The 18,636-nt window shown below is 35.2% G+C and overlaps 1 protein-coding gene across 1 annotated transcript in view; it reads left to right on the top strand.

The window, feature by feature from the left end:
• The window catches only part of XRN2 (5'-3' exoribonuclease 2), a gene marked incomplete at its 3' end in the record, with an annotated part of 78,444 nt that extends 61,369 nt beyond the window's left edge, over nucleotides 1–17,075 (top strand). The window contains exons 21-27 of the mRNA XM_008581566.1: nucleotides 1,583–1,666; nucleotides 2,616–2,713; nucleotides 3,333–3,412; nucleotides 5,195–5,251; nucleotides 12,805–12,873; nucleotides 12,958–13,089; nucleotides 16,948–17,075. Coding sequence (XP_008579788.1) covers nucleotides 1,583–1,666; nucleotides 2,616–2,713; nucleotides 3,333–3,412; nucleotides 5,195–5,251; nucleotides 12,805–12,873; nucleotides 12,958–13,089; nucleotides 16,948–17,075 — 648 coding nt within the window. The remainder of the gene's footprint in view (nucleotides 1–1,582; nucleotides 1,667–2,615; nucleotides 2,714–3,332; nucleotides 3,413–5,194; nucleotides 5,252–12,804; nucleotides 12,874–12,957; nucleotides 13,090–16,947) is intronic.
• Nucleotides 17,076–18,636: the final 1,561 nt, after the last annotated feature.

Genomic DNA, 18,636 nt, shown 5'->3' with positions numbered 1-18,636 from the left:
CAGAGAGTCTGACTCTAGAGCTCACATTTGAAATAACTATTTACCTAAATCTTACCACTACTTGGGCTACCTCTGGGTGGTTGAGAGGATTAAATGAAGTAATGCATGTAAAATAGTAAGTGCTTAGAAGACATTCGTTGCCATTCTCATTTTTGCTATCAGCTCAGTCTCAAGCATTATTGTTATTGTACCTGGATGTAAGGCATTTCTTTCTACCCTGCCCGGTGGGGCCAATTTGTTGTGTAATAACTTTATTGCTAATCTTGTAAATTACAGATTGGATTTAGTTGCTGGAATTGATATTGTAGGAACTTCTTAATAGTAAATTTTTTTTAGATCCTAAATCTAGTAGGTAGAAAACAAAAGCTCAGAAGTGCCATAGTTTCTCATTGATATATTTCTCTTACGTGTCTTACTAAAAAAACTTGAGCAACTCTCTAGGTTTTTTTTCATGTAAGTGTTTACCAGTAATTGAAATAGCCTGAGAAATGAAACATACTAATATCTGTGAAAATACTTTTTTTAGGCCCTTCAAAATTCATACTAGAACTTAGTTTCTTTTTAAGTGAAGAAAAAAAAAAAAAAAGGTTCTCCTATTAGGTAGTGTAATTGAACAAGTTTCCTAACTTTGAAAATAAAGGAGCTAAATGATTAATGACAACTTTGGAAACCGTTTCATTTCTCATAATTTTAAAGGGAATAATCTCAAATATAGCAGTTTTGAGTTGCAGTAATTTCAAAATTATTTAGCTCTATTTAGCATTTGTTGTTGCTATTAATCATAATATTTTTATTTAGTCAGAATACTATTTATATTGTACAGAGCAGAACATATACATTCTTTAATAACTTTGTATATTATTCTAGTAATAGATATTGTATTAATGATATGCTTCTTTGAAAATTATGCTTATGGGTCCAAATAAAGCAATGCCCTTAATTCCAGCATGCTTCAGAGGATCATTTTCAACCCCAAAATGAACAGGATCTGTTTTATACCCTGCCCACAAGTTATTTAAGCTTGTTTGTAAAGCTTTTTGAAAATATAATCAGTAGGCTTTAAAATGTCAACAGAATACTCTGCAGTTTTAGTATTGGAAGAGACCTCCCATGTATTCTAGTTGAACAGACTTTCTGAGTATTTTAGTAGAATGACCTCATTTTACAAAAGAAGAAACTAAGGACTAGAAAGATGAAAGGACAAGGTTGAGCCCCAAGGAGATTAACTGGCTTGCCTGGGGGACATCTTAGTAAATAAGGCAAGAACACAGACTGGTATCCAGGTGGCCACTGTTCATTTCATTTAAAAATTTTATCACCACAGAGTTAAGATTCAGAAAACATGATTTTCCCTATGAGCCATTTTAAGAATGAAAAATATGTAAATTTTTTTTTTTTTTTTTACTATACCATGTAGAAAATATTTGTATCTTAGTCTTGGCTACATGAGACAGAGTTCAGTTCCAAAATATTTTTGTATCAACAAGGGTACTCTGTTAGAAACATTTATTTGGATCAGTGGTAAACTGGAATTTAGGTGATCCTGATAGCTGCGGCTGTTGATGTGTGTTTGTGTCCCCAGGTGTTGCCTTGTTGCCGTTCGTGGATGAACGAAGGCTGCGAGCTGCCCTAGAAGAGGTATACCCAGACCTCACTCCAGAAGAGAGTAAGAATTACACTTCTGCTTAGGGAGCATTGAGTCTGTGTAATATAGACTTTATATTTCCATATAAAATTAGACCTTTCTTTGTCACATTTGTCAAATTGCCTGAATGAAGGGTGCATAAATCATTGATTTTACTTTATAACAAATGTTAACTTTGCTTCTTAATTTATTATCTGCAAACTGAGTAGTACTTAACTTACAAGTGTTTGTTAATTTTATTAAAAAGCAACACTTCAAGGTTATCCTTTGACTTTTTTATTCCTATATGATGTGCATACACAAAGGTATTTTGCTTGTTGGGAAGATATTATTCATTTCTTCCATCTACCTTCTTCTCTATATCTCCCCTCACCCTCCCCAATAATAATCTGACTTGAAAGGTTAGGGTGAAGTAAAAGCATGTGACCTTAGGGTGCTAATTTAAAATGTTATTTTTCATAAAACATAGCATTTTGTAATTAATACTGACAGTAAAAAATGTTCAGATTGGGAAATTGCAAAACTGGCCTCTATTGAAAAATATATTTAATACCAATATAATAAGTCTGTATAACAATTTCTCTATCAACTCTACAGAATGATCTTTGTCATCAGATGATACAATTTGTGTTTCCTCAGAGAAAGTTTATATATTTCTTACAGTAAGAAACTGAGTTCTTTATAAATAAGAAAACCTTGCTCTTTGTCTTATAATATATTCAGATATTCCTTCAGTGATTTTTTTTTTTTGATAGCCATTGATCTTTGAAACCTTACTGTCAGAGTATTTTTTCTTACTTAAAGGCACATCACACATTTAGATTTATCACTTTTAAATTATTTTTTGTAAACATTATAATTAAGGTTTTAAAACTTAGATGCTTTTCCTTATTTTATTCTCATCAAAGTTGGTCTTGCAGATACATTTGTTTGACGGGTAGGTCTTATTCTTTTCTTACTTTCCCCCCAGTCAGAAGAAACAGCCTTGGAGGTGATGTCTTATTTGTGGGGAAACACCACCCACTCCACGACTTCATTTTAGAACTGTATCAGACAGGTTCCACAGAGGTATGGTGTGCAATTTGCTTAATTAATTTATTCAGTTTATTAGGAATGCATTTTAAAAAATTTTGGTAAAGTATACATAACATAAAATTTACCACTGTAACCATTTAAGTGTATAATTCTGTGGCATTAAGTATATTCACAGTTTTGGGCAACCATTCCCACTGTCCATTTCCAGAATCTTTTCATCTTCACAAACAGAAATTCTGTACCCATTAAATAATATTAAACGCTCTTTCCCTATCCTGCCCTCTTGCCAGCCTCTGGTAACTTATCTTCTACTTTCTATCTCTATGAATTTGCCTATTCTTGGTACCACACATAAGTATAATCATATAATATTTGTCCTTTGTGTCCGGCTTATTTCACTTAGCATAATATCTTCAAGGTTCATCCAGTGTTGTAGCATGTACTAGAATTTCATTCCTTTATATGGCTGAATAATATACCATTGTATGTATGTGTCACATTTTGTTTATGCATTCATTTGCTGATGGACACGGGTTATTTTCACCATTTGGCTCTTATGAATAGTGCTGCTATGAATGTTGGTGTACAAGTATCTGCTTGAATCACCTTTTCCATTCTTTGGGTATATAATCAGGAATGCATTTTTCCACAGCCAATGGATGTACCACCTGAGCTATGTCATGGGATTCAAGGAAAGTTTTCTTTGGATGAAGAAGCTATTCTTCCAGATCAGTAAGTATTTATTTGTATATAATTGAGGTGACAAGAACAAGAAGTTTAGTTAGTGTTTTTCCCTTGTTGTCTAAATGTTTTATTTTCCAGTAATATTGAGAAAATTATATTAAAAACGAAACAGAACCCTGCTATACTAGAAAAGGTTTGGATTCAAAGCCTAGCTCATCAACATAGTAGCTGTGTCATCTTGTGCATGAGCTCTGGGGGTCCCTGAAACTTTTTCAGGGCATCCACAAGGTCAAAACTATTTTCATGATAATACTAAGATGTTATGGTGTTATTTGCTTTTCTCTCTGTTTCTCTCTTGAGTGCACAGTGGAGTTTTTCAGAGGCTCAATATAGTGTGATAGAAGTAGAGAAGAGAATCCAGTTATTAAATTTATATTAAGCCAGATATTAATGAAATTTTCAAAAATGTGAAGGAATGATGCTCTTCATTTTTATTTTTGTTTTGCTTTTTTAAAAAGTTTTTCATAAAATTGTAATAGATTTATAATCTTTAATTTAATATTTTAAAAATTTCTTAGTTTTAATTTTTAATAGGTAAATACTGATAAATATAATCAACATAAACAAAAGCTCTTTGAGGTCCTCAGTAATTTTTAAGAGGGTGAAAGGGTTTTGAGACCAGAGTTTGAGAACTGCTGCTCCAGGGTATAGTCATTTCTTAATATCTGTGGGCGATTGGATTCAGGACCCCCGTGGATATCAAAGTCCAAGGATGCTCAAGCCCCTGATGTAAAATAGTGTAGTGTTTGCATATAACCTATGCACATCTTCCTGTCTGCCTTTAATCATCTCTAGATTACATATAATACCTAATACAATGTAAGTAGTTGTTATACTGTATTGTTTAGGTAATAATGATAAGAAAAAAACATCTGTACATGTTCAGTACAGATGCAATTTTTTTTTCCCAAATATTTTCCATCCACGGAACATCCATTGATGCATAACCCACAGTTATGTAGGGCTGATTGTATATTCAGGAATGGAATTGCTGATCATAGAGATGTGTATATCTTCATCTTTTCTAGATAGTATTGGGGGTTTTCCATCCACGGAACATCCATTGATGCATAACCCACAGTTATGTAGGGCTGATTGTATATCCAGGAATGGAATTGCTGATCATAGAGATGTGTATATCTTCATCTTTTCTAGATAGTATTGAGGGGTTTTTCACACACACACACACACACACACACACACACACTCTTCTGTTATTAACATGTTACAGTATTATTGAGTGAATTTTAAACTATGTTGTAATCCCAGTGGCAGTTCGTAAGAAATCTTGTTGCTCTACACTTTGGTAAATCCTTGTAATTGTTATTACTTTAATTTTTGTCAATCTGGTGGAAGCTTATTGGCATCTTGTGGTTTAGAGTTGCATTTCTCTTAATACTAATGATTTACGTTACTGTGATTACATAATTACATAATGCCTTATGGTTAATGGTTAACCATTTGGTTTTCTTCATTTGTGATGTAACTTTTCTGTTTTTTTATTGGGTAATCATTTTTCCCCCCTTTTTGGTTTGTAGGTATTCTTTATAAATTCTGGTGTAAATCCTTTGCACCTAATTGTTTTCTGTTTATGAGATAATAAACAAGGTAGACAGGGTCATTTTTTAAAGATATAAATGGTTATATTGTTTTTGTTAGTTCATTCTAATGATTTCTCTTTTCTACAGCCTGACATAGAAGCATCTTACTTCTACTTACATAAAAAGTTCCAATTTACAAATAGATGGTTCTTTTCTTGTTTTCTTTTAGAATGGTATGTTCTCCTGTTCCCATGTTACGGGATCTGACACAGAACACTGCAGTCAGGTAAGTTTTCCAAAATTCATGGCACTTGCTCAGAACATAGCTCTGAATGTGCAGATAAATTTTTAAAAGACCTCAGATTCACAAGGAAGTGGCAGCTGTTAATCCACCAGTGCTTTGAGATTGGAGGGGCCCTGTGTTGCAGACCTCAAAGCAGAGGCTCTTGACTTTAAATTATGTATATTGTTAAGGTTACTGATTTAACAAGCTTGCTTATCTGTTTTCTGGTTTCCCCTGACAACCTGTAATTCTTCCTGGATTAAGAAAGTGGGGGATAGAGAGTAAGAGTTTCTAGTAGTTTGCTGTAGAGGCAAAGAGACCTCTACAGTCCAGAGTAGAGGATTATAACAGATGATTTTAGTTATGTTTATAGTTGTGACCCTGCAGAATTTCAAAACAAAAATATTATGTAGTATATTTTAGTTAAGAAGAGATAGAATGCGTTTGTGAAAATTTTTATCACTAATTATTATAAACTTAAAGGGCTAATTTCTGCTATATGGAAAACTTAGTCATACCTTAGTTCTTCAATGCTGACAGCATTTTCTGTTGAGTAAAAATAATGTAAAATGTGATATGACTATTTAGAATAAAAACAAACTTAACTACTCATTTGTGTAATATAATTACTAATATTGGCAGCAGAGTTTAGTTGTTATTTTCTTCAGTCTTTAGGCAAGACTAAAGCAAACACATCTCAGGTATTTAAGAATTTGGTAAAATCCTGCTAATCCTGAATCTTCCTTTCTCACCCATTTTTATTTCTCTCCCTTTCAGGAAATACTTTAGATTTTACTTAGATTTCTCACTGTGAAGTATAAGTATGCTTATATCCTATTTTTAATGGATTTAGGCAGTAACTGATTGCCATTGCTTTTATTTAAAGAAAACTATTGTGAGTTTGGGAAATCTTCCTGTATCAACTGCTTTCATTTATCTTTACATGTAATTTTGTTGTTTATCTTTACACATAATTTGTCTTGATTCTTTGTCTTTGTGCTCTTTTGATAAGGGTGGGAGTACAGAATTGGAAGCCATGCTCCTAAGCCCAATACAAACAATCTGTCTCTGACAGATTCAGTGTGGACACTGCGCATTAACCCTTGGGGTCTCTAGCTGCATCGGTGCTTCAGGCCAGTGAATTCCATCAGTTCCCTCTTTGGATTATCACGTTTGCTGTGCTCCCTAAATTTTTCTGCATATTTTCAAGGGCTTTTCTGCCTAGCTCTCTAAGAAAATAGTCAATTCTACTTAACTTTCTAATTGGGATAAAGAGGCTCGCCCAAAGGAGAGTTATAGAATTAATGGACAGATTGTGGAATGTTTGTTTGGATGATGTTGGTTTTGGTTGCTTGGTTATTTCTGAGCTTGAAGCAGTGTTTGTTTGGTACCCACTATGTTCAGAAGATTATTAAATTATAAAACAAATCCCAAATCTAGGTGCATATTCATGTGTATATTGAAAATAATTTCATAATAAAATTGACTTAGTTAATTTCCTAAAGATTCATGAAAAGACCAAAGTTAACTTTTACTTTATGCAAAGTAATTTTTAGTGTTTTCTCTGAGGGGTGCTTTTTAGGCCACTATCCAGTTTACTGTAGGTTTTGTTTGTGTGTTTGCTTTAGGGCTTGTTTTGTATCCCAGTGATATATTTGCTTTATAAATGAAAATCTGAAAATGCAGCCTCCAGTGTAAATTGCCAGTCATTTTATTTTGACTCCTGGTATTTTTCTCCCTTCTCCATTTGGGTGCATCCAGTATCCCATTCCTTATGTGAGAAGTTGTTTCATCAAATTGAGCTTAGGTCAGTTCTTCTCATCGCATTTGGTCTTATATGTACTTTTGAGAAAATATATTGTTCAGGTTATGGAAGTGTTTTAAGTTCATAGAAGTACCCTTACAGAGTATAGTCAGCTGTGACCTAGGACGTCATTGTTTTTCAAAATTGCTATTCCATAAATCATTCAACATATTAGTAGGTTAACTTTGAATAGAACTGAGCTATCTCCCCTTAATTTTCCCCATTCTGATGTTCCTCTACTATTATATTTAGCTTAGACATAGTATTTTCCAAATAATTCCCTGTTAACTTTAAATATATAAAACCTTCTGTGTATGATTTTAAAATTACAGAGAAATTATTTTCCCAGTGCAACTGAACAATTTTCTTTTCATCTAGAGGGATAGGTGTATACACACGTGCATACACACATGCTTTTGCTTTTTAAAGGCCTGTCATAATTTGATAGAGCCACAGCTTTGTGCCTGAATCCCCACTTCCTCAAAGGAAGATACCTCCTCACTACCAGGCCGGTCCCTTCAGTACCCCTTTGACCTCTGTGCTTTCCTCCCATTGTTTAGAGTGTTCTTCCCTTCTTTTCTCTGCCTACTCATGGCCGACCCTTTGTTGCTTTTCTTTTTTTCTAAGACATAATTTATAATTTATGTAATTTTTATATATGTTATTTTTGGCAGTAGCATTGTTAGGTTTTTCCTTTTTCTCTCATAGCACTAGCATAGTTCTAAACCCATATAAAAGCTCAATTGTTTATAGTGTTGAAACCAGTGTTTGCCAAAGTGTTTCAGGAGCCTGAGCTTCTTTCTTCAGAGGAGTGTTTCTCAAACTTTCTGTATTTGCCTTTGGATGAATCAGGCAAGGAACAGAATGTTTTATCTCTTTAAGGAAATTTTTTTTTTCCTTTTTGTCTTTTTTCGTGACCGGTAACGGGATCGCAACCCTCGGTGTCGCGCCCGTACCGTGACCGGCAATGGGATCGCAACCCTCAGTGTCGCGCCTGCACCACGCTCAACCAGTGAGCGGACCGGTCTCTATATGAGATCCAAACCCTCGGCGGGAGCGCCACCACACCCCCAAGCGCAGCACTCTACCAAGTGCGCCACTGGGCTGGCCCTAAGGAAATTTTTTTAAAATTTGATGTAACCATTTCTGTGGCATTTGTAATGCTCATGGTTGACAAGCAGATAAAGTCTGAAGGAAGTGGAATACATGCAGTCAGCAGTAGACTTGCTGGTGGAAAACACCCTCACTGCCTGCAGTGCTTTTTAGGACACTTTTTATGTCACCATCCTATAAACTCTTTAAGTGTTTTAAAATGTCAAGTATATGAATCATGACATTTTCTCTGCAAGAATAGTTTACATTGGTTTGCTGATTTAGCATTAATTATGAAATGTATCAGGAAAGGGTAGAGTAAAAATGGAACTTGATATTTGGAGTTTTCTGCTTTCTTTGTAAACTATGCTAGCACTCTCAAACAATAATATTACTTAAAATAGCATTTCTAAGGATAATTCTTAAAGTGAATTCGGTCAGAAAAAGTTGTACATGCCATTCCTTTTCTCTTGAGATTTTGCTACAATATTTTCTTCTTACCATTAGTGTTGAAAGTGCTACTTGTGATACAAATAAAAGCACTGCTCGGTTTCCTTATTTTCAACCATGCTTAGGTTATATGTTTTTATTTATTTTGTTTTTGGTATATTTATGAAGACAATCGGGTGATTAAAATAACGGGGGGCGGGGAGGTTACCTGTCGAGGAAGGGACCCATTATGCTACTCGTGGGGGAGAGCTGGTGTGGTAGATAGAAGCTGATGCTGGGGGAGTCAGCACTGTTTAGCCTGCATTTGGGAAAAGTGGATAAAAATACTTCTGCTGTTTACAGAATCAGATGAAACATCAGAAACCTAAGCACAATTTTCTTACTTCAGCTGGGCAGCCTATTGAGTCCATAGGCTGTTCTGTTAACTCATTTCCTCCCTGTATTTAACTTTGCAGAGATTGAGGGTGCTTCTGTCCTTATCTCAGTGTACTGCTTTCTCTCTACAGATGAACACTCCACAATTAATCTCTTTTGTTTTTGATGGTGAAAATTGTCCAAGGGTAAATCTCTACATTTTTTCCCCTTTGGTGCTCTTATCTGTAAGAATTTAAATTATATAAACCTGAAAAAAATGAAGGAACTTCAAAAGTTTGGGTCCATATAAAAAGTTCCCCTTGGATCCTTGCATAATGGGCTCCTGTCCAGTATGTCTGTTTTACTTTTAGGAAGTTTGAGTGTGGCTGATGTTACCACATTGGAAAAAGCACGTTTCTAAAAACATAAAAGGTCTTAGCATACATTTTGGGGGACAAATTAAAATACTAAAAGTCAACCAGTGAAAGAAAAGCTTAACTCATTTTACGAGAGAGTGTGTCTTCATATTGTTCTCAAAGACCCAAGGAAAAGGAATGCTTTAATATTTGGGATTGTAAATAGTGTCTTTGTCCCTTCAGTGGGGACTTCCAAACTTATTTTTAGATACTCCTCTTCTGTCTCCTAATGGTTTGCACTATAGCAAACATATGGATCATTTTGTCAAGTGTGGCTCTGAGGGGAAATAGGGGAGATCTTGGAGATTGTTTTCCTATTGGCTTGGAAATTGTTTCCCTTTCAGGGCACGAATGTAAATAATGTAATTTTTAAAACAATTTTATTTAGGAATAATTGACATACAGTAATGTGATATTTGATGAATAAATGGATTTGTTTTCCCAAACAGTAGTTACAGGTGTTTTATTAAATCTCTTGTTATAACCATTGTCCTTTAAGAGGGATTATCCTTGTCACCCTGGCATTATCTCTTCTCCCTGAAAGCATGTTACCTTGGCCGTGTTTTTCATTTTCCTACATATCAGGTCTTTCGGTGCTTGTGTTGTAGATTGTCATCTCAAGCCCTCGTCTGAATCTGATCTTCATTCTAGTTCCAGCCCTGCCATTCCATTTACTTTCCCAGAATTTCTTTTTTTTAAAAATTAATTTATTTTATTTTATTTTTTTTGTCTTTTTCGTGACTGGTAAGGGGATCACAACCCTTGGTGTGGTGTTGCCCACACCGCGCTCAGCCAGTGAGCGCACCGGCCATTCCTATATAGGATCCGAATCTGCAGCGGGAGCGTCGCTGCGCTCCCAGTGCTGCACTCTCCCGAGTGCGCCACGGGCTCGGCCCTACTTTCCCAGAATTTCTATCTCAAATGCATATATAGGATCCGAATCTGCAGCGGGAGCGTCGCTGCGCTCCCAGTGCTGCACTCTCCCGAGAGCGCCACGGGCTCGGCCCTACTTTCCCAGAATTTCTATCTCAAATGCGTGTTGAAGGCTCTTTCCTAGACTATGTCGGTGACCGCTTTCTGGCTGTCTCCATCTGCTGTCTTACACATTGCTGCTGGGTTATTCTTTCCAGTGCATCTTTGATGACTTTTACTTCCTTACTGACCACTTGAAATGGCTTCACACTGTAGTAACATAAACTCTTCATGACCATAACCCAATTCAATTGGCCTTACTTCCACTTCTGTTCATGTACTTTTCACTCCAGTCTGGTACTTCTCAACTGGGGTCCCACATGAGAATTAAGCCTTGAGAACTTAAAGAATCTGTTGTATGTTACAAATCAGTATGTGTCCTGTGCCTCTAGAATGTTATTAGCTATTTATCTTCCTTGGGAGAATTGAGAATGTAGTCACTCAAATCATTTTTTGGAGGCTTACTTCTCTCCCAGATCCCCACTGAGGACTTCTTCAATTAAGCTGAACTTTTCTTTGGTCCTGGGACCACTTTCTGTGTCTTCGTTCTGTTTATTTCCTCTGCCATCCTGTAACCAGTCCTGTTCAACCTCAAAGCACAGCCTTTTGAATGAGTTTTCCTTGATCTCCAGGTGAAAGAATTCTCTTCCTCCTACCCCGTACATCTATACCTTGAGCCCATGCTGACACAGACATGTGTGGAAAGTGTGTGCACACACATGCTTTGACTCAGCATCTTCTGTGCCTGTTGCATTTTTACTTTCTTCCTTATAAAACTGTTATCAAACATTTCTTATTTCCCTTATTAGAAGGGGAAGCAGATTTGAGGCCTGGTCAGTGTGTGTACCCCCCTCACACCGTGATACTTGTATGCAACGGGCAGTCTAAGCATTTAGTAAACTGATGAAAAGCCTTGCTGAAACAAAGATAATCTGCTTTGAGACACTTTGGTTGTAAATCTTGCTTTGTTACCAGTTTTCTCTCTTTACTTTGTATCTACAAAGCCTTAAGGAGCCCAAATACTTAACTACCATTTTCTCTGTTATCCTCTTAAACTTTTATTACTGCCTCTTTTGCCTTGCCCTGCCTTATGCCACCTTGCCCTGCCTTATGCCACCTTGCCCATTAGAGAATATTTGAGGTAAATACAGTTTCCAGTGAAGAGTGAGTTGTAAAAGGAACCAGTTGAGTAAGAAGGCATTGTTCAGCTGTTTTTGAGCTCGTAGTATTTTTATTATAAGTGAAGCTATTTTTGTGTACTGAAAATATACAGTTAAATCCTACTGCAATGAAAATTTCAGTTATAAAAGATGGACCCTAGTTGTTAAAGTGGCTATACCAAAAAAAAAAAAAAGTTAGCTATCTAAAAATGTCAGCCATTTCAATAAAACCTTCAAACTTTCAGTAAAATCTTTTTAACTGACTGTAATCTGTAATCACTGGAGGAATTTTGGGGGGAACAAAAACACAAAGGAAAGGAGACAATTATACAGAGAAAACCACTGATAACCTATTGATGAATATATGTGTAGTCTGTTGTATATATATTTTTCCCATGTCGTTAAGTATTCTGCTATTAAATTTTTAACAATATCATCTGAGGATTTTTAGTTAGAACTCTAGTTTCTTTAAGCAGTCCACTCTTATTATACACTTAGGCTCTACAGTCTTTTAATATTATAAGTAATGGTGTTATGAGCATCCTTAAAGATAAATTTCACACATAACTAGAGTCCTAGAGAAGAGAAATTGCTTTGTCAGAAGGAATACTTATATACTTACCAACCTTTGGAATAGACAGACACACACACCCATAGCAGAAAGCAAGTTTGACTCAGATTATATTCAGAATCTGTGTATAGCTTTAAAAATAGGCATTTGTGTAGTTTTCAAATTCTGACTATTTCATTATCTAAAAAACAAACATTAGGTGAATAGAGTACAGGGTTCCATCAGGGAAGTTTAGTATTTTTGTGAGCGTTTTTTCCCATAGGTTTCTTAGCCATCTGTGTACATTTTTTGATTTTGAAAATGTTTCTATTGGTGTGTGCATCTTTCGTTTTTTGCGATAGGAGCTTATCCTCTCTAAGATGCTAGGGATTTTTGCCATGGACTGAACAAAATGAAAGGTATTTGTTGTTGTAAACTGCTTTGACCTATGTCCAATATCATATTGAAATTTCTCAAGAGTTGAGGCAATGTCTGTTGTTTCTCTGTGGTCACCCACAGTTAGCTAGAACCTGGCTCTTCCCACAGAGAAAGATACATGAAGGCTGTGTACTCAAAGTTAGAGGCAATTTGGTGAGGAAGATATTTAGCTATTTGGCAAAACCATTGGCTAAAGTAATTTTTGGAGAAGTCTTGAATTTTAGTTATTCTGTTTAAACATGAAAAATACCTCAGTTTACATGATAATTAAGCCAGGCCAATATAATCAAATCATTAAATTGATTATTGTTCTCTTTCAGTGTTAATTTTAAAGACCCACAGTTTGCTGAAGATTACATTTTTAAAGCTGTAATGCTTCCAGGAGCAAGGTAACAATAGTAAACTACCTAGGTTTATTTTGTATGAATGGATGTTCATCCTTATGACTAAATATTGTATTTTCAAATGGTCAGAAAGCCAGCAGCGGTACTAAAACCTGGCGACTGGGAAAAATCCAGTAATGGACGGCAGTGGAAGCCCCAGCTTGGCTTTAATCGGGACCGGCGGCCTGTCCACCTGGATCAGGCAGCCTTCAGGACTTTGGGGTGAGTCATGGATTTCTATCTCTTGTATGTTTTGCTTTTTCTGAATCATGCCACAAAACAAGGCAATGTTTGTGTCACAAATATTTAAGAGACCATAAAATACAACTATTTTGTAGGTGTTTTAATGATTTTGATAATTCTTTGCTTTTCTTCATTTTTAAAATTTTACTTTTGTTTCTTTGATTTATATATTTATGTGTTGCATGAAATTTCTATTACTTTCTTTCTGTAAGAGGTTTTACTATCTTTTTGACAGTTAGTTAAAAGGAATAAAACATTCTCTTTACCCTCAAGAAAGTTTTAGCTGAATTTGTATGACAGAGAATCTGTTTAAAGTGTTAACCAGGGAAGAGGTTTTACTATCTTTTTGACAGTTAGTTAAAAGGAATAAAACATTCTCTTTACCCTCAAGAAAGTTTTAGCTGAATTTGTATGACAGAGAATCTGTTTAAAGTGTTAACCAGGGAAGAGGTTTTACTATCTTTTTGACAGTTAGTTAAAAGGAATAAAACATTCTCTTTACCCTCAAGAAAGTTTTAGCTGAATTTGTATGACAGAGAATCTGTTTAAAGTGTTAACCAGGGGCCGGCCCAGTGGCATTCTGACTATTTCATTATCTAAAAAACAAACATTAGGTGAATAGAGTACAGGGTTCCATCAGGGAAGTTTAGTATTTTTGTGAGCGTTTTTTCCCATAGGTTTCTTAGCCATCTGTGTACATTTTTTGATTTTGAAAATGTTTCTATTGGTGTGTGCATCTTTCGTTTTTTGCGATAGGAGCTTATCCTCTCTAAGATGCTAGGGATTTTTGCCATGGACTGAACAAAATGAAAGGTATTTGTTGTTGTAAACTGCTTTGACCTATGTCCAATATCATATTGAAATTTCTCAAGAGTTGAGGCAATGTCTGTTGTTTCTCTGTGGTCACCCACAGTTAGCTAGAACCTGGCTCTTCCCACAGAGAAAGATACATGAAGGCTGTGTACTCAAAGTTAGAGGCAATTTGGTGAGGAAGATATTTAGCTATTTGGCAAAACCATTGGCTAAAGTAATTTTTGGAGAAGTCTTGAATTTTAGTTATTTTGTTTAAACATGAAAAATACCTCAGTTTACATGATAATTAAGCCAGGCCAATATAATCAAATCATTAAATTGATTATTGTTCTCTTTCAGTGTTAATTTTAAAGACCCACAGTTTGCTGAAGATTACATTTTTAAAGCTGTAATGCTTCCAGGAGCAAGGTAACAATAGTAAACTACCTAGGTTTATTTTGTATGAATGGATGTTCATCCTTATGACTAAATATTGTATTTTCAAATGGTCAGAAAGCCAGCAGCGGTACTAAAACCTGGCGACTGGGAAAAATCCAGTAATGGACGGCAGTGGAAGCCCCAGCTTGGCTTTAATCGGGACCGGCGGCCTGTCCACCTGGATCAGGCAGCCTTCAGGACTTTGGGGTGAGTCATGGATTTCTATCTCTTGTATGTTTTGCTTTTTCTGAATCATGCCACAAAACAAGGCAATGTTTGTGTCACAAATATTTAAGAGACCATAAAATACAACTATTTTGTAGGTGTTTTAATGATTTTGATAATTCTTTGCTTTTCTTCATTTTTAAAATTTTACTTTTGTTTCTTTGATTTATATATTTATGTGTTGCATGAAATTTCTATTACTTTCTTTCTGTAAGAGGTTTTACTATCTTTTTGACAGTTAGTTAAAAGGAATAAAACATTCTCTTTACCCTCAAGAAAGTTTTAGCTGAATTTGTATGACAGAGAATCTGTTTAAAGTGTTAACCAGTACATTAGTACACAAAGCCACCAGTCTCTTAAATTTTTGTTTACAGTGGTTAAATAGTTTTGTCTCATTGTTGCTTGAATTGGCATATCCATGCCTACTGAGATTATCTTTCAATATGTTTATTGGTCATTTGTATTTCCTCTTCTATAAATTTCTGAGTTTTATTATTTGCCCTTATTAGCTATTGAATTGTCTTTTTCCTAGCTGTAGAAGATATTATAGGTAGATAGAGGGGACTTTGAAACAGTAACAGGTAAAGCTGGGATAAAAAGAGCAACAGGCTGGCGGAAATATTAATGATTTATGATTCACGAATTAGTAATGATAGCTTGTAAGTAGGTACTTCCAGCTAATGGGGAAACTTTAAGATTCAGAAAGTGATTTAGGCAGAGGTCACCATCAACATGTAACTTATACATCAAAGTAAGAGGGACAGTGTGGAATAGTGGTTGAGAGCTGGGCTTTGGATCCTAAGTGTCTGAATTCAGATATCTTTTCTGTTACTTAATATAAGTTACTTAACCACCGTATGCTTCAGTTACCTTATCTGTAAGGTGGAGACAGTAATTACATCTACCTTATGAAGTTGTAAGAATTAAGTAAGCTAATGTTTGTCAAGTGATTAGGATAGTTCCTAAAAACTGTAAACATTACCTGTTATTATTTTGGAAAGTTTTCATTCTTTTTTTTCCCTCTGTATTTTTATAGCAGTTTAGTTTTACAGAGAAATTGAACAGAAAGTACAAAGTTCCCATACCTGCCCCCACCCACATGTACAGTTTCTCCTGTTATTGATATGTTAAATTAGTGTGTACATTTGTTACAATTATGAATCAATATTGATATATTAATTATATGTTAAGGTTTCTTCTTTGTATTGTACAGTTCTGTGGGTTTTGCCTAATGCATAATGTCATGTATTCACCATTAAAGTATCAAACAATAGTTTTGCTGCTCTGAAAATCCTCTGTGCTCCACCCATCTATCCCTCTCTCCCACCTCTTTCCCTCCCTCTCTCCCTTTCTCCCTTACTCCCTCTTTCCCTCCTTTCCTCCTTCCCTCTTTTCCTTATCCACTGAAATCCTGGCAACCACTGATTTGTTCTTGACATCACTTCAAACATTTATCATTCCTTTGTGTTGGAAACATTCAAAATCCTCTCTTCTAACTAACTGAAACTGTACAATAAATTGTTAATTATAGTCACCCTACAGTGCCCTTCATTCTTAATAATAGTAAAATATTAAGATATGTTTTTGCATTATTTCAGTGATTTTGGAAAGCAACAAAGAAGTTCTTCTTAAACAGAGTTCTGAATTCTGAAGATATTGTTAACCTTTGATCCAAATTCCTACTTTCTGGAATTTATTATGAGGAAATAATTTTAGGGCAGCATAGTCATATGTCTGGATATTTCTAGTCCATTGTAATCTATAATATTAGTACTAAGTGAGAGGAATGGTATAGTAAAAATATGAGAAATAGTTAGAGCGTAGCTTTGTAACACCAAGGTCAAGAGCTCAGATCCCTGTACCAGCCAGCCACCAAAAAAAAAAAAAGACATCAACATAGTGAAGTATTCTGTAGGTATACATATTATAATTATGAAGACTAAAGAAATGTATATAAAAATGATACAGTAAATAGAAAAAGTAAATCTATTTACTATAGATATAAGAGGACTTTTAGGACAGCAAGATATAGACTAGTTTGTGTGAAGTGATAGTAACAGCATGAGTCCTTGAGGAAAAAGCTTAATAATGCAGTAAAAAAGAAAAATAGGCTCAGATTATTTTTTGTGTGATGTAATTAGTAAGTATTTAAATGATTATCAATTAAGAGTCTTGGTGTGACAAATGAACATTTGCAATCACCGTTACCATTGTGTACAGTTTTGAACTTTAATTATAAATCTTCTTTTTAATTTGTGTTTTCTTAATCAGATCTAGTAATAAAGAGATTGCTACTAGCATTTAATTTGTGTCAGCTGTAATAGGATGGATACGTTTCTACATACTTTTTTTTTTTTCCTTGTGTGTTGGATCCATTTACAGCCATGTTATGCCAAGAGGCTCAGGATCTGGGCTTTACAGCAATGCTGCACCACCACCTGTCACTTACCAGGGAAACTTATACAGGCCACTGTTGAGAGGACAAGCCCAGATTCCAAAACTGATGTCAAGTAAGTTTTTAATAATTCATTATTTTGTATTCTAAATTAAATATCACAGCACAGGTTGTTTTCTGATTTCATTGCTAAAAAGAGTTATTGTATCAGTGCAGACAGTGGACTTTAAAAACATGTTAGAAGGGTTGTAAAGAAATACTTGTACTTTATGCAAAATCTTTAAAATCCTTTTTATCGTGACTGTATATGGTTAATTGAATAAGGTGAAGTGGTTTTCTTCCTTATCTTCACTTAAAAATCTATTTCTGAGTTAACATATGCGGAAAAAGGTAGAATTGATTGCTGTTTATTCCATCAATCCAAGTATTTGGGCAATTAAATAAGATGCAGTTGATATGGAATTGTCACCACTTAGTTATCTGAAAGACAAAATATTCTTGGTTCAGATTGTGTCTCAGTACTACCTAAGATCAAGCCAGGCATTGTTTTAGATAGGAATATTCCTTTAACCTTGTGATTCTTTGAAGACCTTGGCCTTCCTTAATCCCTCTTTACATGTCTTGCGGATAGTTCAGAAACGTTAACCACGAAAATAACACGGCATTTAGATTACAATGGGAAAGGAATAGTTGAATGTTAGACCTCACAGTAATTAATTTTAAATTGTATCCCCATTCTAATGTTATTTTTCAGCTCCATGATTGTGCCCATTTACCAAGGAAGTATGTCATGTGCCAAGTTCTCAAAACCATTGTTTTCACGAAGGCTCTGCTTCTCCTTTTCTGGTTATCTGGTTCCTATCCAGCCAGACAAGGGCAGCATGGGGGAGAAGAAACAGTGTAGCCAGATGCTAACATCTGTTAAATCTGAGTGTAGTATCATGTAAATAATTTTTTTCTGAATATTTGGAATGTTTCATAAAAATTAAATTTCTCTCTTTCTGTCCCTCTCTGGGGGTGTGGCTTTACCGTGTGGCTTAATGTTACCAAATAGAACATTGTGAGACTCTATCATAAAAACTATTGACTTCAGCAATTTTATTCTGTTTAGTGAAGCACAGAAGTGGTATAGAATTTAATGACCCTGTGGGGATCTGCTTGGTGCTATGGTTGAATAGCTGTTTCCCCTAAGATTTAGCATATAACATTTCTGAGTATTTCCATTTATTCAGTATCAACAGGACAGTCTAATCACTTTGAAAGAGCTATTTGTGCTATGAGATTTTACCAGTAAATGGTAAAAGAATTTCCAGCTTATATTTAAAGCCAGCTGTTTACTGGCACATTCCTTATCAGTTTCTTTCTTTCTTTTTTTTTTCTTAATGGCTCTTTGCCAATTACTCCTATCCATAATGGTATCACAGCTTCTGAATAGGAGAAAGAATTGAGATGCAGAAATGCTAGAGCCAGGTATAATCTCTGGGTTAGTTTAGCCAATATTTCTCAAGATGATAGTTATGAGGAATTTCTGATGTTGTTGCATCAAATAAACTTCTAGAGATCTGAAAAGAGGCTTGAGTAGCAAAGGTGAAAAAGCACGTGTTCTCTGTTAAGCAGCTTCCTTCCATCTCGTGTTTCCATGTTTGCTGAGGCCTGGTCCTTGGATCCACCACCAT

This window comes from Galeopterus variegatus, unplaced genomic scaffold (genome assembly GCF_000696425.1).
Source record: "Galeopterus variegatus unplaced genomic scaffold, G_variegatus-3.0.2 Scaffold2395, whole genome shotgun sequence".
Lineage (NCBI taxonomy): Eukaryota > Metazoa > Chordata > Mammalia > Dermoptera > Cynocephalidae > Galeopterus > Galeopterus variegatus.
This window is presented reverse-complemented; position numbering and strand designations above follow the sequence as displayed.